Source organism: Oryctolagus cuniculus, chromosome 17 (genome assembly GCF_964237555.1).
Source record: "Oryctolagus cuniculus chromosome 17, mOryCun1.1, whole genome shotgun sequence".
NCBI lineage: Eukaryota > Metazoa > Chordata > Mammalia > Lagomorpha > Leporidae > Oryctolagus > Oryctolagus cuniculus.
In genome coordinates, this window is record NC_091448.1 from 61,607,821 (window position 1) to 61,635,700 (window position 27,880).

At 51.5% G+C, this 27,880-nt stretch overlaps 2 protein-coding genes and 1 long non-coding RNA gene across 21 annotated transcripts in view; 2 read left to right on the forward strand and 1 right to left on the reverse strand.

Annotated features, from left to right (window-relative positions):
* SLC47A1 (solute carrier family 47 member 1) overlaps window positions 1–20,994 on the forward strand; it is a 37,620-nt gene extending 16,626 nt beyond the window's left edge. For 3 of the 9 annotated variants that reach the window (XM_070059939.1, XM_070059942.1, XM_070059943.1), the window contains 11 exons: window positions 2,477–2,574; window positions 2,813–2,910; window positions 3,000–3,119; window positions 3,218–3,285; window positions 4,092–4,200; window positions 4,318–4,393; window positions 7,646–7,715; window positions 8,525–8,657; window positions 15,684–15,778; window positions 17,139–17,217; window positions 20,026–20,994. In XM_070059939.1, the coding sequence (XP_069916040.1) occupies window positions 2,477–2,574; window positions 2,813–2,910; window positions 3,000–3,119; window positions 3,218–3,285; window positions 4,092–4,200; window positions 4,318–4,393; window positions 7,646–7,715; window positions 8,525–8,657; window positions 15,684–15,778; window positions 17,139–17,217; window positions 20,026–20,252 (1,173 nt within the window). In that variant the 3' untranslated portion in view covers window positions 20,253–20,994. 9 annotated transcript variants of the gene reach the window in all.
* Window positions 1,205–23,399, reverse strand: LOC108175824 (uncharacterized). 3 transcript variants are annotated; one of them, XR_007911384.2, is made up of 6 exons: window positions 22,711–23,399; window positions 20,829–20,894; window positions 20,566–20,712; window positions 4,312–4,425; window positions 3,930–4,187; window positions 1,205–1,481 (listed from the first exon to the last, which is right to left on the reverse strand). It is a non-coding gene; the product is annotated as an uncharacterized lncRNA (long non-coding RNA). The 3 variants fall into 3 exon arrangements; XR_011383713.1 differs by lacking the exons at window positions 1,205–1,481; window positions 3,930–4,187; window positions 4,312–4,425 and having other exon boundaries at window positions 19,396–20,712; window positions 22,711–22,875; window positions 22,962–23,394; XR_011383712.1 differs by lacking the exons at window positions 1,205–1,481; window positions 3,930–4,187; window positions 4,312–4,425 and having other exon boundaries at window positions 19,396–20,712; window positions 22,711–23,394.
* Window positions 23,400–23,515: 116 nt separating this feature from the next.
* The window catches only part of LOC100339032 (multidrug and toxin extrusion protein 2), a 50,231-nt gene continuing 45,866 nt past the window's right edge, over window positions 23,516–27,880 (forward strand). For all 9 annotated transcript variants that reach the window (XR_007911379.2, XR_007911382.2, XR_515450.3 and 6 more), the window contains exons 1-2: window positions 23,516–23,786; window positions 23,903–24,004. Coding sequence is in view for 3 of the 9 variants with exons in the window: in XM_002722654.4 (XP_002722700.2) it covers window positions 23,610–23,786; window positions 23,903–24,004 (279 nt within the window). In the remaining 6 variants the exon portion in view is untranslated. The remainder of the gene's footprint in view (window positions 23,787–23,902; window positions 24,005–27,880) is intronic.

The window sequence follows — 27,880 nt, forward strand, 5'->3', positions numbered from 1 at the left end:
TTCCCTAAATGGCTGCAAAGGCTGGGGCTGGGCCAGGCTGAATTTAGGAGGCTGGAACTCCAAAGTGGGCCATCCTCTGCTGCTTTCCCAGGTACGTTAGCAGGGAGCTGGACTGGAAGTAAACCAGACAGGACTCCAACTGGCACTCCTATGGGATGCCTGCAATGCAGATGGAGGCGTAACTCGCTATGCCGCAACACCAGCCCCTGGCTGCTTTTTAACCCAGCTCCCTAGGTTGAAGGGTGCAGCTGCCTGCTCCCCAGAGATTGTGAAGGGTCAGAGCCCCCCCCATCTGGCTCCCAGGAGCCAGCCTCTCCGCTGTGTTCAGTCTGAACCCCCTCTTTCCCCAGTGGGGATGTGAACCCTCCAATTGCAGGGATAGCTAAGAAGGAGGGGCTCAGGTGACCTCAGATGGAGCAGCCCTGGGAGGGAGGGGGGTCAGCACATGGGGGACCCTCATGTGGACCCAGGTCCTGTTCCCTTGGAACCCGTGCAGCTGAGATGGAGGTAGCGGGCTGAGAGATGGAGATCTCAGAGCCCAGAAGTTCTGCTCCTGGGTCAGAAGTCCAGGCTGCCCTTTTGTGTGCTAAAATGATTTCAGCCCTAGAGAGGGAGGTGGCATGTTTTCCATTTCCTGATAGGCTTTCAAACAGCAAAGTTGCTCACAGCCTGGGTTTGAGAACAAAATTGCTCAGTGGGTCAGAAAGCAGCAGTGGGGGTGGGCATTTCACCTGGAGGTTGACACCAGCGAGCCGCGGGGCTCAGTGCACAGCTCCAGGTCCCGACTCCATCTTTGTACCAACCTGGACCCTGGGAGGCAGTGGGTGATGGCGCACATGCTCGGGTCCTTGCTACCCCTGCGGGAGACCTGGGTTGAATTCCCGCCTTCCGCCTGGCCCCGTCCCTGCGTGTGGGCATTTGGGGAGTCACCAGGGAAAGGGAGCTCTGTCTGTCTGTCTGTCTCTTTCCAATATGAAACTAAAATTTAAATATAAAAGAAGCAATAAGCATTCACAGAAGGTGGTGCAGGGGGTCTTTAGGACCGTGGGGAGTGGGGAGAGAGAGTGTCTCCTCTGACTTTTTCACCTGATGGATGGCAGACCTGGTCTCCTCTCCCATTTTTCCTGCTTTAATTTTATGTTTGTGTCCTAAGTCTGTCTGTCTATCTGTCTATCTGTCTTTCTTTCTGATTTATTTTTTATCTGAAAGGCAGAGCGACAGAGGGAGACACACAGAAAGAGACCATCGTATCCAGATTCTGGTTCATGCCACACAGTAGCTGGGCTAGGCTGAAGCCAAGAGCCAGGAGCTCCAGGGTTCCCAGGACTCAGGCTACCTTCTGGTTGCTTCTCCATGCAGTAGCAGAGGCTGGATCAGGAGCAGAGCAGCTGGGACCCAAACAGGTGCTCTAAGAGGGGGTGTTGGTGTTGCAAGCAATGGCTTAACCTGCTGTGCCCTAATGCTGTTCCTGGGCCGTGAGCCTTTAAAAAAAAAAAAAAAAGATTTGTTTATATTTGAAAGGCAGAGTTACAGAGAGGTAGAATCAGAGAGAGAGAGAGAGAAAGGTCTTCCATCCACTGGTTCATTCCCCAGATGGCTGCAACGGCTGGAGCTGCACCAATCCCAAGCCAAGAGCCAGGAGCTTCTTCCAGGTCTCCTGCATGGGTGCAGGGGCCCAAGGACTTGGGCCATCTTCTACTGCTTTCCCAGGCCATAGCAGAGAGCTGGATCGGAAGTGGAGCAGCCAGGACTTGAACCGGTGCCCATATGGGATGCTGGCACTGCAGGTGGTAGCTTCACCTGCCATTATGCCACAGCGCCAGCCCCACTGCTAATTTTAATCTGAGACACCAGCCAGACTGGCTGTTTCCCCCACCCTTTGTGCTTGGGAGTCAGAGACGGTAGGTCCTTTCCGCACCCCACAGAGAAACACTGGTTTCACAGGCTCTTCTTAGGTCCCTTTCTGAGTTTCAGTCTTCGTGGATAGAACATTCTACTTTCATTTCCTGTCTGAGGTCACAGGTGTTTAACCTTTGAATCCCTGTCAATGTTTGTCGTCTCTGAGATGACCCATTTCTCTCTCTCTCTCTTTAAAATATTTATTTTAAATATTTAAATAAAAAATAAATATTTAAAATATTTATTTTATGTATTTGAAAGGAAGAGCTACAGAGAGAGAGAGAGAGAGAGAGAGAGAGAGAGAGAGAGAGATACACAGAGAAATGTCTTCTATCTGCTGGTTCACTCTTCAAATGGCCACAATGGCTGGGGCTGGGCCAGGCTGAAGCCAGGAGCCAGGAGCTTCATCCGGGTCTCCCACATGGGAGGGGAAGGGAGAGAGATTGGGGGGAGCAGTAGTGACCAGACCCCCCACTGAGCCTGCCTGTTCTGCCTGTGTGTGTGTGTGTGTATAAGGTGGAAAGGCCATGCCTCCCTATGGATCTCAGGTGTGGCTTGCACTGTCTCCTTGCTCTAGGGCATCGTACTGCCCCAGGTCGTCACCGGAGTTGCAGCCAACCTTGTCAATGCGCTCGCCAACTACCTGTTTGTGTATCAGCTGCATCTTGGGGTGATGTGAGTCTGCCCTGCTCTTGGGGCACACAGAGGGGGACCCCTTATGTGTGGCTTTTCCCCAGATTGGTGGTGGTGGGGGAGATGAGTGGGCCCTTTAACTTGCCCCAGCTCTGGAGATGCTGTGAGGGATGCAGGGGAACGCGGCTCTGGGAAGAAGACTGCAGGGCTGGCTGGAGACGGCGCGGCCAGGGAGGGCCGGAGCCCAGGTCCCTCCCCTCACAGAGGACCTTCCTCCCAGGGGTTCTGCGCTGGCCAACACAGTAGCCCAGTTCACCCTGGCCCTCCTCCTCTTTCTCTACATCCTCAGGAGCAAAGTGTATCAGGCCACGTGGGGAGGTAAAGACGCCTTCTGTCTTCCAGCGTGCACATGAGTTTGGTCTCTGCTGGAGTTCCAGCCCAGTGGCTCATCTCTGTCCCCTCTGCAGGGTGGTCCCTGGAGTGCCTGCAGGACTGGGCCTCCTTCTTCCGTCTGGCCATCCCCAGCATGCTCATGCTGTGCATGGAGTGGTGGGCTTACGAGATCGGCAGCTTCCTGAGCGGTCCGTGTGAGGACAGATGACGACCACGGGGGTGGGAGGAACCTTGGGGCCCTGCCCCAGCTCAGGGCGCCAATTCTCTTTCTCTCTCTCTCTGTCTTCACCAGGTATCCTGGGCATGGTGGAGCTGGGTGCCCAGTCTGTCACTTACGAGCTGGCCGTCATCGTGTACATGGTAAGTGTCCGAGAGTTTCTGGTGAGATGCTAGACATTTTTATGGAAGCTTTCCATGGATGGGCACAGGTGTTTGTCACTTTAGATAACAATGCTCCATCCTGGAGCCCAGGAGGGTCCTGTTGGGAGGTTGGTTCTTTCATGTGAGCTGAAGGGGACACCAGCAGAAACTCCAGATGGTCTGCTCGTGCTGCGAATCCTAACACCGTTTCCATCTGAAACCTTTTAATTGTATTTCTTTTTTTTTTTTTTATTCTTTTGACAGGCAGAGTGGACAGTGAGAGAGAGAGACAGAGAGAAAGGTCTTCCTTTGCCATTGGTTCACCCTCCAATGGCCACCGCGGCCGGCGCACTGTGGCTGGTGCACTGCGCTGATCCGATGGCAAGAGCCAGGCACTTCTCCTGGTCTCCCATGGGATGCAGGGCCCAAGCACCTGGGCCATCCTCCACTGCACTCCTGGGCCACAGCAGAGAGCTGGCCTGGAAGAGGGGCAACTGGGACAGAATCTGGCGCCCCGACCGGGACTAGAACCCGGTGTGCCGGCGCCGCAAGGCGGAGGATTAGCCTAGTGAGCTGCGGCGCTGGCTACCTTTTAATTGTATTTCCTCATGGTTAAGACTCTCACATTGTCACAATGCAAATACCTTGAGAGACATGTGGGGTCTCCATTGCAGCCAGCTGAACCACCTGGAAGGATGACACAACTTGATCTTTTGAGTGTGACCAAAGATTGACCACTGAGGTGTGAGGTGCCAGGCTGCCTCTCTGCTCCACGCTCTCACTTTGCGGTCTCCTGTTCCTTTTAGATCCCTATGGGCTTAAGTGTGGCTGTCAACGTCCGGGTAGGAAACGCGCTGGGTGCCGGAAACATTGAGCAAGCAAAGAAGTCATCCGCGGTTGCGCTGCTGGTCACAGGTACTGAGTTAGACCCATCTGTGGGACAGATGCCTGCATGGGCAGCCCAGGTGCCCCCCTCCTGTGGGGCTCCCTGTTCCCAGTGCTGGTTTTTTTCCCCTACCCTTGTACCTCCAGAGCTGATTGCTGTCGTCTTCTGTGTCATGCTGTTGAGCTGCAAGGACCTTGTAGGGTACATTTTCACTAGCGACCGGTGAGTGCTGGAGCTTTCTTGATGTGTGAAACCTGTGATAAAGGCATGATTAAGTTGGATTGATGCGATCACGGGGTAGGGGTTCCCTGGGATTGTTGCTTGGGAGAGGGGTATCTAAGTCGTTTTGCAAGATCAGAAATCTCACCGATTCTATGTGGGAACTGACTTAGGGTCTAAAATGCCAATTGGAGGGGGCTTGGCGACATTATGCTTCTGGTGGTTGGAATCCTCATGTGTTTTCAAGAAACTCCTTTCTGGTACCATTATATTACCTTTCCAGCTAATCATTTTCTTCCTAATGGCAACCATCAGCTTGGTATCTCAGCATCTGCCACACTGCCTGCTTTGTAGTTGCTGTGTGATATGTTTGTCAGACCACATTGAGTTAAAAATCTCACCAATGAGCCTTCTCAACTGTCACATTATAGATGTGAACATCCCTAATGGGAAAATCTAAAATCCCAGATTCTCTGAGGTCCAAAACTTTTGTGTTTCAAGATTTACTTATTTTATTTTTTATTTGAGAGAGAGAGAGAGAGAGAGAGAGAGAGAGAGAGAATCTTCCATCCACTGGTTCAGTTCCCAAATGCCTACAGCAGCCAGGGCTGGGCCAGGCTGAAGCCATGAGTCAAGAGCTAGGAACTCCATTTGGGTCTCCGACCTGGGTGGCAGGGACCAAGTGCTTGGGGCATCATTCAATTCCTCTCAGGTGCATTAGCAGGGAGCTGGATAAAAAGCAGAGCAGCCAGGACACCAACCAATTGATATGGGATACAGGCATTATAATCTACAGCCTAACCTGCTACAATGCAATATTTGTTCCATCCAAAACTTTTTGAGCACAAATATGGCATAGGAAAAGTTTCAGATTTTGGATTTTCAGATTAGAGACATTCAACTTGTAAACTTTATGAAAATATTCCACAATCCGAAAAAGCTCCAAATCTGAAAGTATTTCTGGTCTCACACATTTTTTTTAAGATTTATTTATTTATTTGAAAGTCAGAGTTACACAGAGAGAGGAGAGGCAGAGAGAGAGAGAGAGAGAGAGGTCTTCCATCCGCTGGTTCACTCCCTAATTGGCAGCAATGGCCACAGCTGCACAGATCTGAAGCCAGGAGCCAGGAGCTTCTTCCAGGTCTCACATGCAGGTGCTGGGGCCCAAGGACTCGGGCCATTTTCTACTGCTTTCCCAGGCCACAGCAGAGATCTGGATCGGAAGTGGAGCAGCCGGGACTCGAACCGGCGCCCATATGGGATGCCAGCGCTGTAGGTGGCAGCTTTACGCGCCACGCCACAGCGCCGCCCCTGGTCTCAAACATTTTGGAGAAGGGCACTGGCCCTGTATCAGGTTGCTCACTGAGGGACTCTTGTTCAGCTCCTCTGGGTTCTGTGGCCTCTTCCCCCTGCTTCTTCAAAGAGAAAGCTGCTATTCTGTGATTCTAGAAACAATGTGAGGATACTTCTTAGTGGAGACACTTTTATCAGCAAGTCCAAAATGCATATTGACTGCCTTCGTGGGTTCCAAAAGCCGGCAGCACAGATGGAACGAGCTTTGACAGTTTACTCTTCATGTATGTGTCTTCAGATCTGGGAGAGTGGGTTGTGATCGTCCTGTGGTGGGGAGGTGAGATGTCCTCACTGCAGGGAGAGCAGCCAGTGTTCTCCGTCTCCTCACAGGGGGCGGAGCTGACTGCGTCTGCATGCAGGAGAGCCGTGAGAGCTGGAGTCCACATCTGTCTACTTCTCCCAACCAAACAGGGCAGGAGAAAGAGTGAAGGGGCTGGCGCTGTGGCGTAGCAGGTAAGGCTGCTGTCTACAGTGCCTGCATCCCATATGAGTGCTGGTTTGTGTCTTGGCTGCTCCACTTCTGATCCAGCTCTCTGCTGTGGCCTGGGAAAGCAGCAAAAGATGGCCCAAGTCCTTGGGCCCCTGCACCCACACTGGAGACCCGGAAGAAGCTCCTGGCTCCTGGCTTCAGATCGGCACAGCTCCGGCCATTGCGGCCATTTGGGGAGTGAACCAGTGAATGGAAGGCCTCTGTCTCTCTCTGTCTCTCTGTCTCTCTGTCTCTCTCTCTGTTTGCCTCTGCCTCTCTGTAACTCTGCCTTTCAAATAAAATACATAAATATTAAAAAAAAGTATGAAAATGAGGGACCTACAGTCTTTATCTCTGATGTGATTAGGAGCCATGGGAAACCCGAAAACCAAATTATTCCTTGACCTAATCCCACCGGGGGAGGGAGAGGCACCTGTTTCCCAGGAGAGCAGTGGGCAGGGGCAAGAGTTTGGCCTGGTGGTTAGAACACTTACGTGCTGCATTGGGATACCTGGCTTCAGTACCTGGCTCTGACCTCTTACTTTGCTTCCTGCCAATGCAGACCCCAGGAGGCAGAGGTGACGGCTCAAGTAATTGGGTTCTCCCACCGCCACGGGAGAGACTCTGGTTGAGTGTCTGGTTCTCAGCTTCAATGCTGGTCTAGCCATGGCCCATTGTGGGCATTTGGGTGGTGAACCAGTGGATGGAAGCTTTCTCTGCCTCTTGAGTGAGTGAGTAAGTAGATAAATAAATGAATAAAACCTTTAGGAGAAGGGTGGTGATGTCATTGAAACTTTATTTCGGGGGTGGGCAGAGGCACCAGATTATTTGATTCATCTATGTGAGCAAATGGACACATTTCTTTTTCTTTTTAAAGAGTTGCTTATTTATTTGAAAGTCAGAGTTACACAGAGAGAGGAGAGGTAGAGAGAGAGAGAGAGAGAGAGAGAGAGAGGGAGAGAGAGGTCTTCCATCTGCTGGTTCACTCCCCAGATGGCCAAAATGGCTGGAGCTACGCTGATGCAAAGCCAGGAGTTTCTTCTGGGTCTCCCACACGGGTGCAGGGGCCCAAGGACTTGGGCCATCTTCCACTGCTTTCCCAGGCCATAGCTGGATCGGAAGTGGAGCAGCCAGGACTCGAACCGGTGCCCATATGGGATGCCAGCACTGCAGGCAGCAGCTTTACCTGCTACACCACAATGCCAGCCCCTCACAGTTATCTTCAAAAAGCTGTGTGATTTGACACAGAGTTAGCTTCTCTGTGTCCAGCCAGCAGGACTGTCCCGAATTGGCTGTTGGCTGGAATGTGTATACCAGGAAGGATGACCCTTGCCGGGCCGGGACAGATGCCAGGCCCCAGCCCCTGGGGACAGCCAAGTTCCCCTTCTTCCACGCCTTGGTGCTAATCACCGTGTTCTTTGCCTTCCTGACAGCGACATCATCGCCCTGGTGGCCCAGGTGACCCCCATTTACGCCGTTTCCCATCTCTTTGAAAGTCTTGCTGTAGGTATTGTGCAGTATTGCCTTGAGCGCGCTCATGAGCTATGAGGATACTTCTGGAAGGCCCTGGAAAATGAAAGTGAAAGCGATTCTGTGGGTGTGACACATTTTGCAGTACATACAAGGAGTCTTCAGAAAGTTCAAGGAAAATGTGCATCAGGAGAAAACTATGCATGGGTTTCCAAAACTCTTTGTGCCCAGAATAAATTAATCTTTTATTATCTATTTATTTTCATTTTATTTGAGAGAGAGAAAGAGAGAGAGAGGGAGGGAATTTTCCTTCTACTGGCTGACTTGGCAAATGCCAACCCACTAGGGTTGGCCAGGCTAAAGCCAGGAGCTCCAAACTCAATCTCCTCTCCCACATGGATGACCAGGACCCAAGTACTTGAGCCATCATCTCCCGCCATCTGGGATGTGCATTAGCAGGGAGCTGGATTGGAAGCAGAGTAGCTAGGACTCACACCAGGCACTCTGATATGAGAAATGGGTGCCCCAAACACAGGGTTAACTACTGTGCCACAGGCCCACCCCTAAATTTATCTTCCAATTTGATGTTCTACGAACTTTTTGAAGTACCCTCCTATGTATTTCTTCTGTGGTGACAATTTCAACAGAAAAGAAGGTCTAGGGTCGGTAGTAAAATTGAATGTTGTTCTACCATCCCATTCGCTTTAGAGGAAGACTGTCCCATGGGCGTGGACTGCCAAGTCAGGGTTCCACGTAGGGATTGGCTGGGCCCTGGGGATGGGGTGGGGGATCTTTGGAGCAGCGTGGTGTTCACACTGATGGGTGATGTTGTCTGCCTACAGGGAACGAGCGGTGGCATTTTGAGGGGAAGTGGCAATCAGAAGTTTGGAGCCATTGTCAATGCCATTGGGTATTACGTGGTGGGTCTCCCCATTGGCATTGCTCTCATGTTTGCAGCCAAGCTTGGAGTGATCGGTAAGCTTTAACTGTGGGTGGGCAGAGCTTGGGTACCATGGCCTGGAAAATGACCACTGGGACACTCAGCGATCTGACTGAAATTCTGAAACTTTCCTACATTCACTCTGTGCCTTGTGGCACAGAGCAGGAAGGGGACAGGTGGGGAGCTACGTGGTGACGTATCTCTTGCTGGTGCAGGTGATCTTGCACTAGCCACACTTGTGCCCAGGATGCCTTTTTGACTTAGCCCCCGTCTTGAGCTGTCTAGTTCCCACTTCTTCAATGAAGACCATTGGAAGAAGCATTCGGAGTTGTGCCGAATCTACTTTTAGAGACAGCCCTTGGATGGTGAGACCCTGTGAGGGAGTCGGCTGGGCTGAGACTGTGGCACCCTGGCCATCTTGGAGGGTTTGGGGTGAGGCTGGAGAAATCTGGGCTGGTGGCTAAGTCAACCCCAGCACAGCGCCCCCTTGTGTTCACCTGTATGGCACGGCAGCATTCATACAGGGCAAGGCATGGCCCTTCTCTCCTTGTCACCGTCACCCCATTCTGCTGTCTCCATCTCCTTCCTAGTGTCTCGCGTGGGTGTGATGAGTGTGGGTGGCACAGAGGGAGAGAATGCTCTCTGGCCTTACTGCGTTTGTAGGGAAGAATTTAATCCACAGGCTCTGAAGTTGTCAGAGGTCATCTTTTTGAGAGGAGGGAAATGCATGACTTGATTTCTAAAATAACAGTTGGGAATTCACTGGCAGTTAACAAGTGATTGTGTTAGAACCTGAGCGTTATCTCTGGGATGAAGCAGGGACTGACTCCAGCCTGGCTTATTTGATCTATCAAGCACTTGGCGGGTTTAGAAGGGCGTGGAGTCATCCGAAACCTGCAGAGAACTTCCAGTCCATGGGTTCCTGACGTTGCAAATTTCTCAGAAGTTCGATAATATTTTAATTGAAAATACAAGAGATGTTCCAGAAATGGAATTCCCAGAGTTCACTGGGCTTGCATCAGGGTTCAGAAAATTATTTAGCTGAGTTTTTGGCCTGCTTCTTCTTTTGGGTTTGCCAATGGTGTAGCCAATGGAAATATTAGTGTAATCGACTTTATTTTTATTTTTTGATTAATGTATTTTATTTAATATGGTATATCCAAAGTATTACATTGCAACATGCAATCGATATAAAATATTAAGAAGATACTTTATATTTTCTTTTAAAATTTTATATCCTTTATGGGGGGGGTCCTTCAAAAAGTTCATGGAAAATGGAATTAAAAGATAAGTTAGTTTTGGTGCAAAAAGTGCTTATTTCTTTTATAATAGGCAATTTCCGTGACCATTTTGAAGACCTCTTATATTAATATGATTTTAATTGTGAAATCATAATTGTGTACATTTTAACACACATGTGCACACATGATTAGATCCAGGTAATTACCATATCTATCACTTTGCTTTGTTATTGTTTTAATGGTGTGACATTTGAAATTTATTTTAGGCATTATGGCACAGGAATTTAAACTGCCTCTTGCAAAGCCAACATCCCATATAAGTGCTGGTTCAAGCCTGGCTGCTCCACTTCCAATCCAGCTCCCTGTTAATGTGTCTGGGAAGGCAGCAGAGGATGTCCCAGGCACTTGGACCCTGCCCTCCACCTGAGAAACCCAGATGGAGTTCTAGGCTCCTGGCTTCAGCCTGGTGCTGCCCCAGTTGCTGTGGCCATTGGAGAGTGAACCAGTGGATGGAAGATCTCCTTCTCTCAGTCTCTCTGCCTTCTCTCTCCGTAACTCTGCCTTTCAAATAGATAATCTTTCAGAAAGAGAAATCTATTTTGGTTATGGTTAATTTGAAACATACGATACCTTATTATGACTGTAGTCACTGTCACCTTGTTTTGCAATACATTTCTTTTTTTTTTTTTTTTTTTTTGACAGGCAGAGTGGACAGTGAGAGAGAGAGACAGAGAGAAAGGTCTTCTTTTGCCGTTGGTTCACCCTCCAATGGCCGCTGCGGCTGGTGCGCTACGGCCGGCGCACCGTGCTGATCCGATGGCAGGAGCCAGGTGCTTATCCTGGTCTCTCATGGGGTGCAGGGCCCAAGCACCTGGGCCATCCTCCACTGCACTCCCTGGCCACAGCAGAGAGCTGGCCTGGAAGAGGGGCAACCGGGACAGAATCCGGTGCCCCGACCGGGACTAGAACCCAGTGTGCCGGCGCCACAAGGCGGAGGATTAGCCTAGTGAGCCACGGCGCCGGCCCAATACATTTCTAAACTTATTCCTTCTGTCTATCTGAAACCTTGTACCCTCAATCAACAGCTCCTAATCCCTCCCTTTTCAACCCCTTGGGCCACCCATGCCTCTGGTAACCATCATCCTACTTTTTATTTCTGTGAGTTCACATTTTTCAGAAGAGGAATCAAATTTAAAATGTAGATCCTTCTCTATCTGAAGGGTCCATAGATTCATTGAACAAAAGTATACCCACTGCATGCAAAGTTGAGAGAATCAAGAACTGGTAAATGTTGGGGATCCTGGGGAAGTGAGGGTTCTGTGAGAAGACGGAGTCGATGCCTCCACTCACCTTGTGGAAAAAGCACAGTAGAAATTGGTTTTGAATGTTGGGTCCCTGCCGGTTGGGTACGCACAGTGCACTGACTCACGGTGCCGGGAGAACTGCTGGATGCTGGAGGCTCAGCCAATCATAACGGTCATCAAAATTCCCTGGGGGGCCTTCAAGTATGCAAATCCCTGAGCCACACCCCCAGAACCTTAGGAGATTCTTAAATGCCATGAGATACTACACACTGGTTTCCTTGAAGTTGTTGGGCCAAGCAAACACAGGATGACCTCAGAAAATGCTGTTGGCTGGAATCACTTTTGTCCTCTCTCTCTCTCTCTCTCTCTCTCTCTCTCTCTCTCCCCCCCTCTCCCTCTCCCTCTCCCTCTCCCTCTCCCTCTCTCTCTCTCGATTTTATTTATTTATTTGAGAGGCAGAGTTACAGACAGAGAGGTCTTCCATCCACTGGTCCACTCCCCAAATGGCTACAATGGCTGGAGCTGGGCAGTTCTGCAGCCAGGAGCCAGGAGCTTCTTCCTGGTCTCCCACGCAGGTGCAGGGGCCCAAGGACTTGGGCCATCTTGCACTGCTTCCCCAGGCCATAACAGAGAGCTAGATCGGAAGTGGAGCAGCCAGGACTTGAACCAGCACCCATATGGGATGCCAGCACCGCAGGTGGAGGCTTAACCTTCTACCCCACAGTGCTAGCCCCCGCTATTGACATCCAATCATCTCCCTGTTTGGGGTTCCTTAATTTAGTGAAATAGAAATTAAAAAAAATTATCTATCTACCTACCTATCATCTATCTATTTGGAAGGGAGAGACACAGATAGATACAGTGGCCTCTCCCATTCGCAATAGCTAGGTCTGAGCCAGGCTGAGGCCAGCAGCTGGGAACTCGACTCCGGGGTATCCCAAGTAGATGCCAGGGATCCAAGGACTGGAGCCGGTAGCTGCTGCCACCTGCTGGTGTCTTACCTGCTAGGCCGAACACCTGCCCTAAGAGAAATCTTAAATGATGCATGGTGAAGTTGCTGGAAAGCTAATTCTGAGTTTTCAACTTTTAGCAGGAGATAAATGGTTAGTTTTTGCTGAAGATGGTTAGGACAATGTATACTTTCTAGGTACTGAGAAAAATGGATTTAAAAGAGGAAGCCAGTGCCTTGCTTTGTTACTCCATTATAGGGATAGCATATGGTCCATAACTTTCTCCCTTTTTTTAAAAAAAATTATTTATTTAAAAGTCAGAGTTACATGGAGAGAAGGAGAGGCAAGAGAGAGAGAGAGAGAGAGAGAGAGGGAGAGAGAGAGAGAGAGGTCTTCCGTCTGCTGGTTCACTCCCCAGTTGGCCGCAATGGTTGGAGCTGCACCCATCCAAAGCCAGGAGCCAGAAGCCTCCTCTGGGTCTCCCCTGTGGATGCAGAGGCCCAAGCACTTGGGCCATCTTCTACTGCTTTCCCAGGCCACAGCAGAGAGCTGGATCGGAAGTGGAGCAGCCAGGACTCGAACTGGTGCCCATGTGGGATGCTGGGATGCCGGCACTGAAGGTGGTGGCTTTACCTGCTATGCCACAGCACCGGCCCCTCCCCTCCCCCTCCCCTCTCCCCCTCCCCCCGCCCCTTCTTTTTAAGAGACCTTGCCTCAGGTTTATTTTGGACAAACAGCACAGGCAGACATTAAGCCCATGAAGACAGCAGCCAGGGGTCTCACCAGTCCTTCTGTCCTTGGATTGGCTGATAGAAGCTGTTACTGCGGAGCTTTTGTGGGGGCCTGGGTGCCCGCGGGAGCAGGAGCCTGAGCCTGAGCTGGGCCTGGCCTTGACTGCATGTTTTGCTGGCTCAGCCTAAGACCCTTGGTGATGCGGGCACCAGCTCGCTTCGTGCGTTTGGGGCGGATGACGTAGGCCACTGGCTCGAGCTTGATGACCGTAGCTTAGCTTCCCGGGGCTTGACAAGGGCCTTGGTAGCCTCATCGAAGACACGCACAGCCTTGGCGTCGTCAGCCTGCGGCTGCTTCAGGCCTTTTTTCTTGTGCATCTTGGTGAGATGTCTGTTCTTCAGGAACTTGGGCTCTACCCCATTAAGAGATTGTATCTTCCCGATCAGGGATTCTGGATGCCATTTTTGGGAGTGGTGTATGTGGTGTGGTCCTTGGACTTGGCCACGTCTGCACTGTCACCCTTGCCTGGGGCCCAAGGTGCCTGGGGCCGGGAGAAAAGTCTGATTTATTATTCTAAAGGGAGGCTGATCCCACCTGAAAAATGTGGCGGGAGGGTGATTGGTGCCACTGGCAACTGCTATGGATCTGAACAGCTGTGGAAATAAACCAAGACCAAAGGCACACGGCAGAGGCTGTGTGCCCCAAGCATGCTCTGGAAGGGAGTTGGTCTCCATCGGAGGTTCAACAGAAGGGGAAAGCTTCCTGGTGGTGCCAAGGGATGGCTCAGATGTGCCCTGGCTGGAGGTACCACGATCCGGGACCACGTCCCGTGCAGCTGGAGCTAAGTATTGTCGCAGGTGCCGCGGGGTTGCCTCTCCTGGAAGCAGCCTGGTCTCCCGCGGGTCTGATTTGCAGGCGCCCGGCCCTCTGGGATGTTGATTGTGGAGAAGGTGTTCCTGGGCTGGCCGCAGCAGGCTGTGGAGGTGCAGAGGTACAACGTTCCCCTCTGAAGTCGCAATAATTGTAGTCTATGAAGGAAGCTGGTGACAGGTAACAGGAAAAGAGAACACCCAGGCTTTACAAGTTGCCTTAGGTGTGGGGGTGTCAGACTTAGCCAGGTGGCGGAACCTCATGTAGAGCTTAATAGGCAGAGGATGCTTGGGTTTGTAAGGACACAGGGGATGGCCCAGGCCCTGCAAGATTGTGGGGAGATGGGTAACAGGGAGCCAGGTATCCCTTGGGGTACAGGTGATGTCTCCCAAGTAGCACCCACCTCTGGGCTTTGCCTGGACAGCTGTCAGATCCTCATCTCCTCTCCCTAAAGTTTGTGGAAAGTGGAATTAAAATATAAGTTTATTCTGGTGCAAAAAAGTTTTGAAATCCATGCACACAAGGAGTCTTTAAAAAGTTGATGAAAACTGGGCCGGCGCCGTGGCTCACTAGGCTAATCCTCCGCCTAGCGGCGCCGGCACACCGGGTTCTAGTCCCGGTCGGGGCGCCGGATTCTGTCCCGGTTGCCCCTCTTCCAGGCCAGCCCTCTGCTGTGGCCAGGGAGTGCAGTGGAGGATGGCCCAGGTGCTTGGGCCCTGCACCCCATGGGAGACCAGGAAAAGCACCTGGCTCCTGGCTCCTGCCATCGGATCAGCGCGGTGCGCCGGCCGCAGCGCGCCGGCCGCGGCGGCCATTGGAGGGTGAACCAATGGCAAAAGGAAGACCTTTCTCTCTGTCTCTCTCTCTCACTGTCCACTCTGCCTGTCAAAAAAAAAAAAAAAAAAAAAAAAAAGTTGATGAAAACTGGGTATTATGGCAAAAGTATACACGGATTTCAATGTGTGGGTTTTTTTTTTTTTTGGCTTGTTTTTGGCACCCAAATTAACTTATCTTTCAATTCTATTTCCCACAAACTCTTGAGTCTCCTCGTATTCGGCGGGGTCTTTTCCATCCCCACACGGGCAGGCGTTTGCGTTCTGTTTTAGATGTGATCTGGCCACGGTGTGTGTCCTCAGTCTGTCACACTTGCTGCACTGCTGAGCTCACCAGTCGCATCCCTCCCTGTGCCCCATGTGAGTTCGTTCAGGGGAGTCGGGATGGGGTTTTGAGACCCACAGCTTTTTCACAAGCGTCCAGCCAAGTCTGCGCTCATAGCCAGGCAGGATGTCCCGGGGAGGGAGCGTTGCTCCTGTTTGTGAATGGTGATTTTTTTTAAGTTAGTCCGCAGTCCCGTTGTAATGTTCTTGTTAAGTGTTGATTGATTTTGGAAGACAGAGGGACAGAGAGATCTCCTATTTGTTGGTTCACACCCCAACAGCCTGCAATAGCCAGGTCTAGGCCAGGTTGATGTCAGGAACTCGGAACTCAACCCAAGTCTCCCACGTGGGTGATAGGGACCCAAATATTTGAGCCATTGCTGCTACCTCCCAGGAAGCTGGAATGCATGCGCTCTGATATGGGCTGTGGCGTCCCAAGCAGTACCTTAGCTGCTGTGTCAACACTTGAGGTCCACAGTAGTTTGTCCTGAGAAATTTTATTTTCTCCTAACACACTTTTCTTGATGTTACAAGCATTATGGTCTCAAAGGCCATAGAGGGCCTCTGCATTTTTCCTCTGACATCCTGAACCACAGGTGATGTCCCTTCGGGGGTGGCCTTGGGAAGCCTTCTGGAAACTTCTGGAAGCCCAAGGAGAGAGCCGCAGGTCTCTGGTCCACTGTGGGCCCCGCCTCAGACTTGAAAGCAGATTTTCAGCATGGCAGGTGGAAGTGGGGTGGCAGAAATAATTCCTAGGGGTGGCCAGTGGGTTCCTACCACAGTGACCTCTCTTCTTTCCATTCCTAGGCCTGTGGTTAGGGATCGTCGTCTGTGCTGTCTCTCAGGCTGTGTGTTTTCTCGGCTTTATTGCTCGGCTAAATTGGACAAAAGCCTGCCAACAGGTAACGAAGGCTCACTGCTGTCCCAGTCAAAGCTGCTTTTCTAGGCTGCAGCTGGGATCCACTTTGGTGCCTCTTTCATTCTGGGATTTTCTCTTTTATCATGAAGGCTATTTTTTGGTTTGTTATTTTCAGCAGATTTATGTTTAAAGATTTATTAATTTGAAAGGCAGTACGAGAGAGGGAGAGACAGAGAGATCTTCCACCTGCTGATTCACTCCCCAAAGGGCTGCCAAGGCCAGGGACTGGGCCAAGCTGAAGCCAGGAGTCTGGAACCCTCTCGAGGTCTCCTATGTGGGTGGCAGGGGCCCACGGACTTGGGCCATCCTCTGCGGCTTTCCAAGGAGCATCAGCAGGGAGCTGGATCAGAAGTGGAGCAGCTGGGACTGACACCGGCACTCTGACATGGGATACTGGTGTGACGAGAGGCGGCTTTACCCATGGTGCCGGCTTTACCCATGGTGCTGTGCCAGCCCCTATTTTCAGTAGATCTAATTCAGATGTGAAGGGCCATATGCCCCTGGCTTTATCTGTTTCCCTTTGTTTTAGTCAATGAAAGGCAAAACGGAAAGTTCTTTTCTTCCTTGCATCTTGTGTTAGGCTTTCCCCTGCACCGAAAAGCCAATTTCAGGATAAGAATTGGCACCGGGGGCAGACATCTGGCCCAGTAATGAAGCTGTTTTTTAGGACGCTCATCCACCTGGGATGCTGGGGTTTGGTTCCCAACCCTGGCTCCCGACTCCAGCTTCCTCCAAAAGCAGATTCTGGGAGATGACAGCTCAAGTGATTGGATTCCTGTCACTCACATGGGAGACCTGGATTGAGTTCCCTCTTCCCAGCTTCAGCCCCCCCGCCCCGTCCCGTTCCTTGGCCATCGTGGGTGTTTGCAGAGTGAACCAGCAGATAGGAGCTCTGTCTGTGTCTGTGTCTTGTCTTTAAAAAAGAAAAGAAAAAAAATTGTCCCTGGGAAGAAAGATGAGAAGCATGAACTTCCTCCTACTGTCTGTTATGATCCCCAAATGCTGTTAAGATACTTGTGTGTATCACTCTTTTCATTAGCTTTCTGGGTCAATGTGGGGTCTGCACAGAGGTAGGAGAAAAAGGAGAATTAAAAACAGAAGGGAGAGTTGGAAGCGCTCGGTGCCTGTCCTCTCCATCCCTCTGCAGTGCCCCCCACCTCCCGACAGCACCCACACTTCAGTCATTGTGAAGGGCACGTCCGTGCCTGTGACCTGGAGGAGCTTCTATGTCACCTGTCAGGGGAGGGTCCTGGCCTGACTCCTCCTACACTGGGGGTGGAGTCGAATGTCTTCGTAGCACTGCCGTAAAAACCTTGTGGACTTACTCGAGTTTCATCTCCTAGGCTCGGGTCCATGCCAATTTAACAGTAAATACGGCCTCGAATGGGAATTCTGCTGTCCTCCCAGACCAGCCTCACCCAGGTAGGAGGGACCTCCTAGGACTCTGGGCCAGCCTTGCTTGAGCGGGGTGGGGGGGCTTAAGGGGCCCTCTGTGGGACACTGGCTTTGCTACTGTGAACTTCCATTTAAATAGGGCAGTCATGTTTCAGAAACACATGTCAAGGAACACCCAGTCGGGGGTTTATTGACTTACAGTGTGTTAGTGTCAATCCCACACACGAACAGCTCACTGTAGGTGACTCAAGGGTCACCAGTCCTCCAGTAATTTGTGGCACTTCATCAGGATTTTATTATAGGCATTTCTCTCTCTCTCACTCACTCTCTCTCTTGCCTTTTTTAATTGAATTTTTTAAAGACAGCTTTTATTTAATGAATACAAATTTCATAGGTATAGCTTTAGGAATATACTGGTTCTCCCCCCCCATACCCACCCTCTCAAGAGTTCCCACTCCCATCCCACCTCCTACTCCCTCTCCCATCCCATTCTTCATTAAGATTTCTTTTTAATTCACTTTATATACAGAAGACCAACTCTATATTAAGTAAAGATGTCAAAAGTTTGAACCCACACAGACACACAAAGTGTAAAGTACTGTTTGAAAACAAGTTTTACTGTTAATTCTCATAGTACAATTCATTAAGGACAGAGGTCCTACATGGGGAGCAAGTGCACAGTGACTCCTGTTGTTGATTTAACAATTGACACTCTTATTTATGACTTCAGTGATCACCTGAGGCTCTTGACATGAGCTGCCAAGGCTGTGGAGGCCTTTTGAGTCCAAAACTCTGTCAGTATTTAGACAAGGCTATAAGCAAAGTGGAAGTTCTCTTCTCCCTTCAGAGAAAAGTACATCCTTCTTTGATGGCCCCTTCTTTCCACTGAGGTCTCACTCACAGAGATCCTTCGTGTAGATCATTTTTTGCCACAGTGTCTTGGCTTTCCATGTATAGGCATTTCTGATATCTGGCCATCCTGTGTTATGAGTCTAGCTTGGAAACTGCCATTTGCATGTTTGTTTTCATGGGGTCTCGTGTTCATCAGGCAAGCAGCCATGGGCATTGATGAGAACCATGGCAAGCGGTCATCTTTCCTTCTACCTCCCTAGTCCCATGGGTCAAGCACTCACAGTATCTTCCACTCATATGGGACTGGGAAAATGACTTTCTTTCACCTTCCTAGGTTCTTGGGCTGGGCTACAGATTAAGTTGACAAAAGCTCGATTAACCATATGTGTCTACAAAATATGAGACTGCAGGAAGGGTGAGCTCATTGACACAGAGAGTGTAGAGCTACAGAAAGGAACGGGGCTGGGGTTTCTGAGTGGTGGTGGTGACTCGGGGTGTGGGAGGGTGAAGGCAGGAGATGTAGGGAATGAAGGTGGTCTTGCCAGGCAGGGGAAGTGTCTCGGGCAATAAAAGTGTCTCTTTCTTACATACACTACTAATACAACTTTCCTTAATAGATGTGCATGTATTTTACAAGAAGATGCACAGTTGTACCCAGCTGGAAATGTGCCAAATTAGTCTTATTTTTGGGTGGCATATTCTGGTCTCCAACAGTTATGTTTTGGGGTGATGTGGCCTGAGCCCCAATACCCCCTTATAATTTAAACTCTTGTGAGTGTATGCACTGGATAAATCTGTTTTTAAAGATTTGACAGTGTGACAAGAGGAGGGGGCAGATCGTACATTGCTGGGTCACTGAGAGAGAGAGAAAGACAACTTCCTTCGCTGGGTCACTCCCCAAAGGCCCACAACAGCCGGGGCTGGGCCAGGCAGAAGTCAGGAGCCAGGAACTCCATTCAGGGAGACCATGTGGGTGGCAGGAACCCAGGTACTTGGGCCATCTTCTGCTGTTTTCTCAGGCACATCAGCAGGGAGCTGGATTGGAAGTGGAGCAGCCCAGACTGAGTTAGAGTTCCTACCTGGGGTGTTGGTGTCCAAGGGGTAGCTTAACCTTTTGTACCACAATGCCAGTCCTGTCTCAAATTACTCCTGAAACAATTTCCACATAAAGAGTCTGTGACATCATCAAAGATAACGTGCACATGGGAGACGGGACAAACCAAATGAGGACTCGAAGCAGCAAAACTGAGCCCTGTGATTTCGCCAGTGTACTGAGTACTGAGAACAGCTTCACGCAGGGCAAACATGTTATGTGGCATTGTTAGAAATGATTTCCCCTCAGAACTCTTGAGAGCATTTTTTTAAAGATTTATTTTATTTTATTTCAAAGACAGAGTTACAGAGAGAAGTAGAAACAGAGAGAAAGGTCTTCCATCCACTGGTTCACTTCCCAGATGGCCGCAATGGCCGGAGCTGCACTGATCCAAAGCTGGGAGTCAGATGCTTCTATCTGGTCTCCCACATGGATGCAGGGGCCCAAGCACTTGGGCCATCTTCTACTGCTTTCCCAGGCCATAGCAGAGAGCTGGATTGGAAGTGGAACAGTCTGGACTCAAATCGGCACTCATAAGGGAGGCTAGCATCGCAGGTGGTGGCTTAACCCACGGTGCCACCACTCTGGCCCCTCCATTTGTTTTGTTCTCTTTCTGAAATACGTAGAACGTTGGCCCCTTGGAGATCGCACCTATGACTGGTAACCTAGCTCTTGGGGGCATGCTCCCGGAAGCATGGACGCTGACTACAATGGGATCATCAGTGTGTGAAAAAGCGAGCCACTGGGAGATAGGATTTCTCTGTTTAGTCGCTGTAACAACTACTTCCTGAACTTTCTCTCAGTTATTAGCACATATATGTATCCCTTCTCATACAAATGGAAGAACAAATTCCTCTTAAGATGCTAATTGAGTTTCTCTCTCCCCCAAGTGGGCCCTGACAGCCATGGTGGAATTGTCCTGAGAGATGCTGACAGAAAGGAAGGGGCTGAGTTGAACGAGCAGGTGCACCCAGAGCTGCCTCTTCCGGTCCGCCCTGAGGATAGCGCGCATTTGTCTGGGAAACAGCTGGCGCTGCGGCGGGGGCTCCTCCTGCTGGGAGTCATTTTAGTCTTGCTCGCGGGGATTCTAGTGAAAGTATATGTCAGAACCCAGTGATGTGGCTGGAGGCCGGTCACGTGATACTATGCACTAGACTTCCAAAGGGGGTCTGGTCTCCGTGGATCCATCCTCAGTTGACAAGACTGTAAATGGCCAACGCGTTGAATCCCCTGCACCAACTGAACCTTGCAGCTCTGTAGCACAGCACACTTGAGAATCTCACTGCTTTGACCTTGTGACCGTGTGGCTGATGGCGAGCTGCTCAGAGTTTGAGACAAGACCCAAAGCCAAAACATATACAATCTCTCCAGAAAGCTTAACGCTCTCATTAATTATGAATGAACTCAGTATCATTAATTAATGCGCTCACATTCTGAAGTCAGACCATTTGAAGTGGAACTGTTGTAAGCTGGGACGTCTTCCGATTCATAAGCACCGCAGTAGTAATTAACTGTGTTCATCTAATCCAGTAGCACCATAGATTTCGGGTTTTGAGGATGCGCACTCAAAGACAGATCTGCATAAGGAGGAAATGCAGGCAAAGTTAAAAAACTCACTCTGGCCCAGGACGCTGTCTGCAAGGTGACACTGGATAATAATAATTCACCCAAGACTGACTCAACCGAGGCCTACCTTGTCCTCTTTGCAATGGTCCGTGGCTTTGCATTGCTTCTGCTTCCTGCCTTTGACGTTACAAACCTATATACAAAATTCTTAATGAGTGAACTGTTTAAAAGATCTTTCACAAAATATCTTTTACAGAATATCTTTCCTGTTTAAAATATATTTTACAAGAAACCTTCCCTGCGTCTTGAATTGTTATTCCACGGGCCCCTGGCATCTGCCAGTCTTCATGTGGGTGCAAGGTATCCGGCGTGTAACCAATCTTCCCAGGCAGACAAATCAATTAATTCACAAGTTTTATTGGGATTCCGCTCCCGGGCGAGGTTCCCCAGTCCCAACGGGGGGGGGGGGGGGGGGCGGGGGGCCTGGGAAGTCGCGCGTCAGAGATTGGGATTAATTCACAAGCTTTTATTGGGATTCCGCTCCCGGGTGAGGTTCCCCAGTCCCAACAGAGCGGGGGGGGGGGGGGGGGGGGCTGGGAAGTCACGCATCAGAGATTGGGAGAGCGCCTTTTGTAGATACAGGGCGTGGGGGTTAAAGGTTGAGGCGGGTCTGATCCTCATTGGTTGACCTTTAGGCACCCGCGGGGACCCTGACAAGGACTTTTCTTCCCCAGAAGTACAGGCCTCCTCCATTCCCGGAAGTATAGGCCTTCCCTCCTTGTGGATCCCAAAGCTACCAGTGGGAACTGGGTCTCAGGCACTGCGGGCACAGGAAATAGTTGGAAACTGAGGTAGACCAAGAACTGGTCCTTTCTGCCAGTGATGTGGAGGGTGGCACTGGAGGATGGTGTCACTATAGGCCTTAGCCTAAGCAGTATCCCTACTTCATCCTGTTAGGCAGGAAGACAGAAGCCAGGGGGCCTAAGCAAAACAGAGTACCCGTGGAAGGGCATGTAGCAGCCTAGGAATAGGAATAGCCCAGTATTTTACACTATGTATTGCTACTTGTTTTTTTTTTTTTTTTTTTTTTTTTTTTTTTAAGATTTATTTATTTGGCTGGCGCCGCGGCTCACTAGGCTAATCCTCCACCTTGCGGCACCGGCACACCGGGTTCTAGTCCCGGTTGGGGCGCCGGATTCTGTCCCGGTTGCCCCTCTTCCAGGCCAGCTCTCTGCTGTGGCCAGGGAGTGCAGTGGAGGATGGCCCAAGTGCTTGGGCCCTGCACCCCATGGGAGACCAGGATAAGTACCTGGCTCCTGCCATCGGATCAGCGCGGTGCGCCGGCCACGGCGGCCATTGGAGGGTGAACCAATGGCAAAGGAAGAACTTTCTCTCTGTCTCTCTCTCTCACTGTCCACTCTGCCTGTCAAAAAAAAAATTAAAAAATAAAAAAAATTAAAAAAAGATTTATTTATTTATTTGAAAGTCAGAGTTACACACACAGAGAGAGAGAGAGAGAGGTCTTCCATCTACTGGTTCACTCCTCAATTGGCCGCAACGGCCAGATCTGTGCTGATCCAAAGCCAGGAGCTTCCTCTGTGTCTCCCATCCGGGTGCAGGGGCCCAAGGACTTGGGCCATCTTCTACTGCTTTCCCAGGCCATAGAAGTGGAGCAGCCGAGTCTCGAACTGGCGCCCATGTGGGATGCCGGGGCTTCAGGCCACAGCTCCAGCCCCAGTATTTTACACTAGGAAGACCTGCCTATGCTCCAGTAACCTTATAGGTGGTCTTCCCCCATCCTACACTGGGTAACCAAACAAAACCATGGGAGGTATTTCACTGATCTCACACCCAGCTAACCCTTTGTCTAGGAGAATGGCTGGGAGTGAGGGGGAGTGGTGGGAAGAAGTGCACCCCACACCCTCAGAAACCCCAATCTGAATGTAGCCTGGGCGCTGTGGAGAGCTGCCCGTCCGTTCTGAGCTCTTTAAGCCTTGTCCCTTGCTTACCTCCGTCCTGTCTCACGTCTGTTTAAGGAACCTCTGTTCCAAGCATCTCCTGTAGCAAGTGCCGCTTCCCGGGGAAGGCACACGCTGTGAGCTCGGCAAGCTCACCGTGGGCTGGGGACAGGCCCCTGCTGGGATGGTTACAAGAGCCGGGGGCGCGGCTTTGTCCTGGAAGAACAGATAAGGAACCAAATCAGAAATGCCAGCTTCTGTGAGAGCCCAGCACCCCTGCGGATCATGGCCAGGGCCCTCACAAGGCTTCTTGTCTCCAGCTCAGGGCACTGCCCTGGGTGCGAAGGCCTGCGCTGAACGTGGCTTTCAGGGTGGACACTGACGCCCCCTCCCTCAGCTCTCCGGGAGAGAGACCACACACTCTCCCTTCTGCTCAAGGGCCACCTAGAGGGGCCTCCAGGGACCTGGACCCTGGACTCTGCCCCTAGCCAGGTCCCGGGGGACACCAAGGCTCCTCCAACCCTGGAGGCCGCACTGGCAGGCGGTCCCCGGGGCCCGTCCAGCGTAGCTGAACTTGAACCCTGAGGAGCGGGATGGGGGGACGTGGTGATGGTGGTGGTGAGGTGGGTCAGAAACGCCCCCTAAAAGAGAGCGAAGCGGGGTCGGCGGGGGTGGAGGGCTGGGGTGGCCCCCTCGGCCTTCTCTGGCCCACGTTTTGTTTTTCCCACGGACAGTCTCCTCAGAGAACTTCGGGTTCCCTCGAGCGCGGCGCGCGCCCCGCACCCCGCGCCCGGGGTCCCGCGGGAGGCGGCGACGGTTGGACGGGGCGGGCGTGAGCGTGGGAGTGGGAGTCGGGGGCAGCGGCGCGGGGCCGGCCGGGACCCGAGCGACCGTCTCCCGCCTCCCGCCTCCCGCCTCCCGCCTCACAGCCCTCGCACTCCGGCGCCCGCATGGAGCCCCTTCCCCGCGCCGGCGGGAAGCCCCTCGCGCCCGCCGCCGCCGCGCACCAGCCCCGCAAGGTGCGGGGCTCCCCCGGCTGGCGCAGCGGTCTGAGGCGCCTGCGGGGCGCGCTGTCCCCGGACCTGCGGCGGGAGGCGGCGGCGCTGGCGGCGCTGGCGGGCCCTGTGGTGAGTGCGTGGCTTCCCCGGCCCGGGCCCCGGCCCCCTCACCCGGTGCGGTGCTGGCGTGCGCGGCGGCGGGGAGTCCCGGGGTCGAGCCGCGCGCCTCTCTGTTCCCCTCGCAGTTCCTTGCCCAGTTGATGATCTTCCTAATTAGCCTGGTCAGCTCCATTTTCTGCGGACACCTGGGCAAAGTGGAGCTGGACGCCGTCACCCTCGCCGTCTCGGTAGGTGCTGCCCATCTGCCCCCGGTACGGCGGCCCCCGCGGCTTCTCCCTCGTGGCGACCCGCGACCCGCCTGTTCCTCGGGCCTCCGGTGTGGAGAGCGCCGCGGAGCCCACACCAAGGAGAGGCATCTTGCGTGCCCCGCACGCATCTGGGCCCGCGTTCGTGGCCGAGGTTGCGGGTCCAGCTAGGAGCTCGCAGCCATTGGCCAAGAAGCCACAGAAACCAGCAAACCTGCAGACCATTATCGAGTTACACGGTTCCCCGTGGTAGCCTTATTTCACCCTTCCGCCGTGGATTGAAATGACACCGTCTTTGCTCTTTTGTGCACGGATTTTTATTTATTTGTTACTGACGTGGTGAAAATTGCTTCTCTTTTGCATTTCGTCCAGGCTCTCAGTGGAAGTGAGAAAATGCTCCTCTTGCTGGCCATAGCGGGTGGCTTCTTTTCAGTCTCAGAAAAAGCCCCTTCTGGCCCCCTGTGGGTGGTGGGTGGTGGGTGGGGCACCCTGAGAGGCCCGTGGAGCGCCGGAGCTCTGGTCAGCTTTCATGGCGAGCTCGCCTGGCTGGGGCAGGCATTCTGTGGGGGAGGTGAGGCTGCCCCTCACCCTTTTGCCATCTCCGCACTCTCTGCCCCTTTTCCATTCTGTGACCTGCTGAGGGCTTCAGGCTTCACCGTGGGGCATCTTTGTAGAGTTTTATTTTGTCGAAATTATTTAAAAATATGAGGCTGTTGCAAATGGGATTAAAAGCTAACTTTATTTCGGTGCAGAAAATCTTGAAATCTGTGTGTATGGGGTGTTTCAAAAAGTTCATGGAAAATATGGATTATGAAAAAAACAAATTTATCTTTTTATGAAAATATTTATTTATTTATTTGAAAGGCCAAGTTACAGAGAGGCAGAGGCAGAGAGAGAGAGAGAGAGAGAGAGAGAGAGGTCTTCCATACACTGATTCACTCCCCAGATGGCCACAATGGCCAGAGCTGTGCTGATCCAAAGCCAGGAGCCAGGAGCTTCTTCCCGGTCTCCCACACGGGTGCAGGGGCCCCAGGACTTGGGCCATCTTCTACTGCTTTCTCAGGCCATAGCAGAGAGCTGGATAAGAAGTGGAACAGCTGAGACTTGAACTGGTGCCCATATGGGATCCTGGCACTGCAGGTAGCGGCTTTACCTGCTATGCCACAGCACTATCCCTGAATTTATTATTTTTTTTAAAGATTTATTTATTTGTTTGAAAGGCAGAGTTATAAAGGGAGGAGGGAAGATTCAGAGAGAGAGAGAGAGAGAGAGAGAGAAAGAGATCTTCCATTTGCTGGTTCATTCCACAAATGACTGCAATGGCCAGGGCCAACAAAGCCAAAGCCAGGAACCAGAAGCTCCATCTGGGTGGCAGGGGCCCAGGCACTCTAGCCATCCTCCGCTGCTGTCCCAGGCTCATTAACAGGGAGCTGGGTTGGAAGTGGAGCAGCTGGGACTGGAGCCAATGTTCCTATGGGATGCTGGCGTCACAGGGGGTGTGCCCTGCCTCACCCACCTCACCACAATGCCAGCCCCTCCCTATCTTTGATCTTTTCATTCATTTTTTCCCCCTGTGGACTTTTTGAAGTGTATATCTTGTATATCTTGGAGAGAACACTAAGTTAAGGTCTCAGGGTCTGTGGTTTTGTGATTTCCTTCCCACGTTTCTGCCCCCTCCATCACTCAATGATGGTAGATTTTTTTTCCCCTAGTTTTGTATATAAGAATTGCAGGAGGCCGGTGCTGTGGCTCACTTGGCTAATCCTCCGCCTGTGGCGCCGACACCCGGGTTCTAGTTCCAGTCGGGGCGCTGGATTCTGTCCCGGTTATTCCTCTTCCAGTCCAGCTCTCTGTTGGGGCCCGGGAGTGCAGTGGAGGAGGGCCCAAGTGTTTGGGCCCTGCACCCGCATGGGGGACCAGGAGAAGCACCCAGCTCCTGGCTTCAGATCAGCGCAGTGCCAGCCATAGCGGCCATTTGGGGGTGAACCAATGGAAGGAAGACCTTTTTCTCTGTCTCTCTCTCTCACTGTCTAACTCTGCCTGTCAAAATAAATAAATAAATAAAAAGAATTGCAGGACTAGAGTAAATGCAAATCCAGAATGACATTGGAAAGCCCTGAAGACCACAAGTGGGAAGGTTGGTGTGTGCCTGTGGGAAATAAGCCCCCCTGAGACCACCCACCCGCAAAGGACGGGTGAAGGAAGCAGCAGATGAGCTGTTTATTGATACCCGGCCTCGAAAGTGGTGACCGGCCTGTGCACACAGGCCTTGCTCTCAGAAGTTTTGTTCCTTTTACGTCTATTGACCAAATTCCCTTGCCCTCACCCCAACCCCGCCCCCGTTTGAGCAACTTCCGGAGGTACAATCTAAACAAGACACAACAATGCAAATTAGGAATTAGCCAGTGTGAGAGAGTTTCTTCCCAAGGGAATTGTAGCATGCAGCAGCCTTGGAAGTGCACCTTAGAAGCAGCCCAGTATTTTACACTAGGAAGTCCCTGCCGGCATCCCAGTAGCTCTGCAGGTGGTCCCAGCCTTCTCCCAAGGGTATGGCTTTTGCGCAATAACATCGGGCAATAAAACTTTCCCCAAGAAAGCAGACTTTTCCCAAGGAAGACACACCAGGGAATCGCATCTGCCCAGCACCAGGTGGGCTTCCCAGTCTCTAACACCGAGTAGTAAAAGTTCAGGAGGAATTTGTATCTAATGCACACTCAGCAAATCCTCGGTCCAGGAGAAGAGGGCGGAGGGGAAGAAGAAACCTGTGTCCTGGACAGCTGGGCACAGGAGACAAAGTAGCGGTTTTTGTTCCATCTTTTATCACACTGTCCTCGATTGTAAGTGAGAGCTATACTCTCAGAGCTCAGTCTGATAAAAACTGTGATAGCAAAGCAGTCGGCAGTGGGGTCCAAGGTCACAGCTCTCTGGCCAGCTGACTTGACCAAGGGAGAAGCTGTGAGCTGTAGAGGAAGAGCAGCCTTCTAAGCCAAGCAGAGTCAGCAAGTTTACAAAAATAGACTCGGGGCTGGCGCTGTAGCACAGCGGGTTAAAGCCCTGGTCTGCCGTGCCGGCTTCCCATATGGGTACTGGTTCGAGTCCCCACTGCTATACTTCCAGTCCAGCTCTCTGCTGTGGCCTGGGAAACCAGTAGAAGATGGCCCAAGTGCTTGGGTACCTGCACCCATGTGGGAGACCTGGAAGAAACTCCTGGCTCCTGGCTTCAGATTGGCACAGCTCCAGCCATTGCGACCAACTGGGGAGTGAGCCAGCAGATGGAAGACCTCGCTCTCTCTCTGTCTCTCTCTGCCTCTCCTTCTCTCTTTGTGTATTTTTTTTTTCAAATAAATAAATCTTTAAAAAATATAAAAAAATACTCATGTGTGTGAAGTTTTTTTTTTTTTCCTGCGATCAGAGAGAGCAAGTGAGCACAAGTGCCCTCCCATTCATTGTAGGCTCCACGCTATAGAGTTGAATCTGGGAGCCAGGAACTCAATCCAGGTCTCCCACGTGGGTGGCAGGAACTCAGTTTCTTGAGCCATCACCACTGGCTTCAAGAGTGAGCATAAGTCAGGAACTGGAGCTTGGGAATCAAACCCAGGCACTTCCAGGAGGGGTGCTAGTGTTGCTATTCGGTCAACCACCTGCCCCAGCTTACCTTTCAATCCAGAAATTCTAATGCCCTGCTTTGTTTAAGATAAACTAGGATTTAAGATTCCCTGTTCTACACAGAGTGATTATGGCTCCAGGTCTATTCAACAGTTGATACAGACATTATTTGATCTGAAATATAAAAACGTAGTGCCTTCGGTCTTGATGGTCCCTGGGCTGACAGTGACAGATGCACCTGGCTCGTTGTTT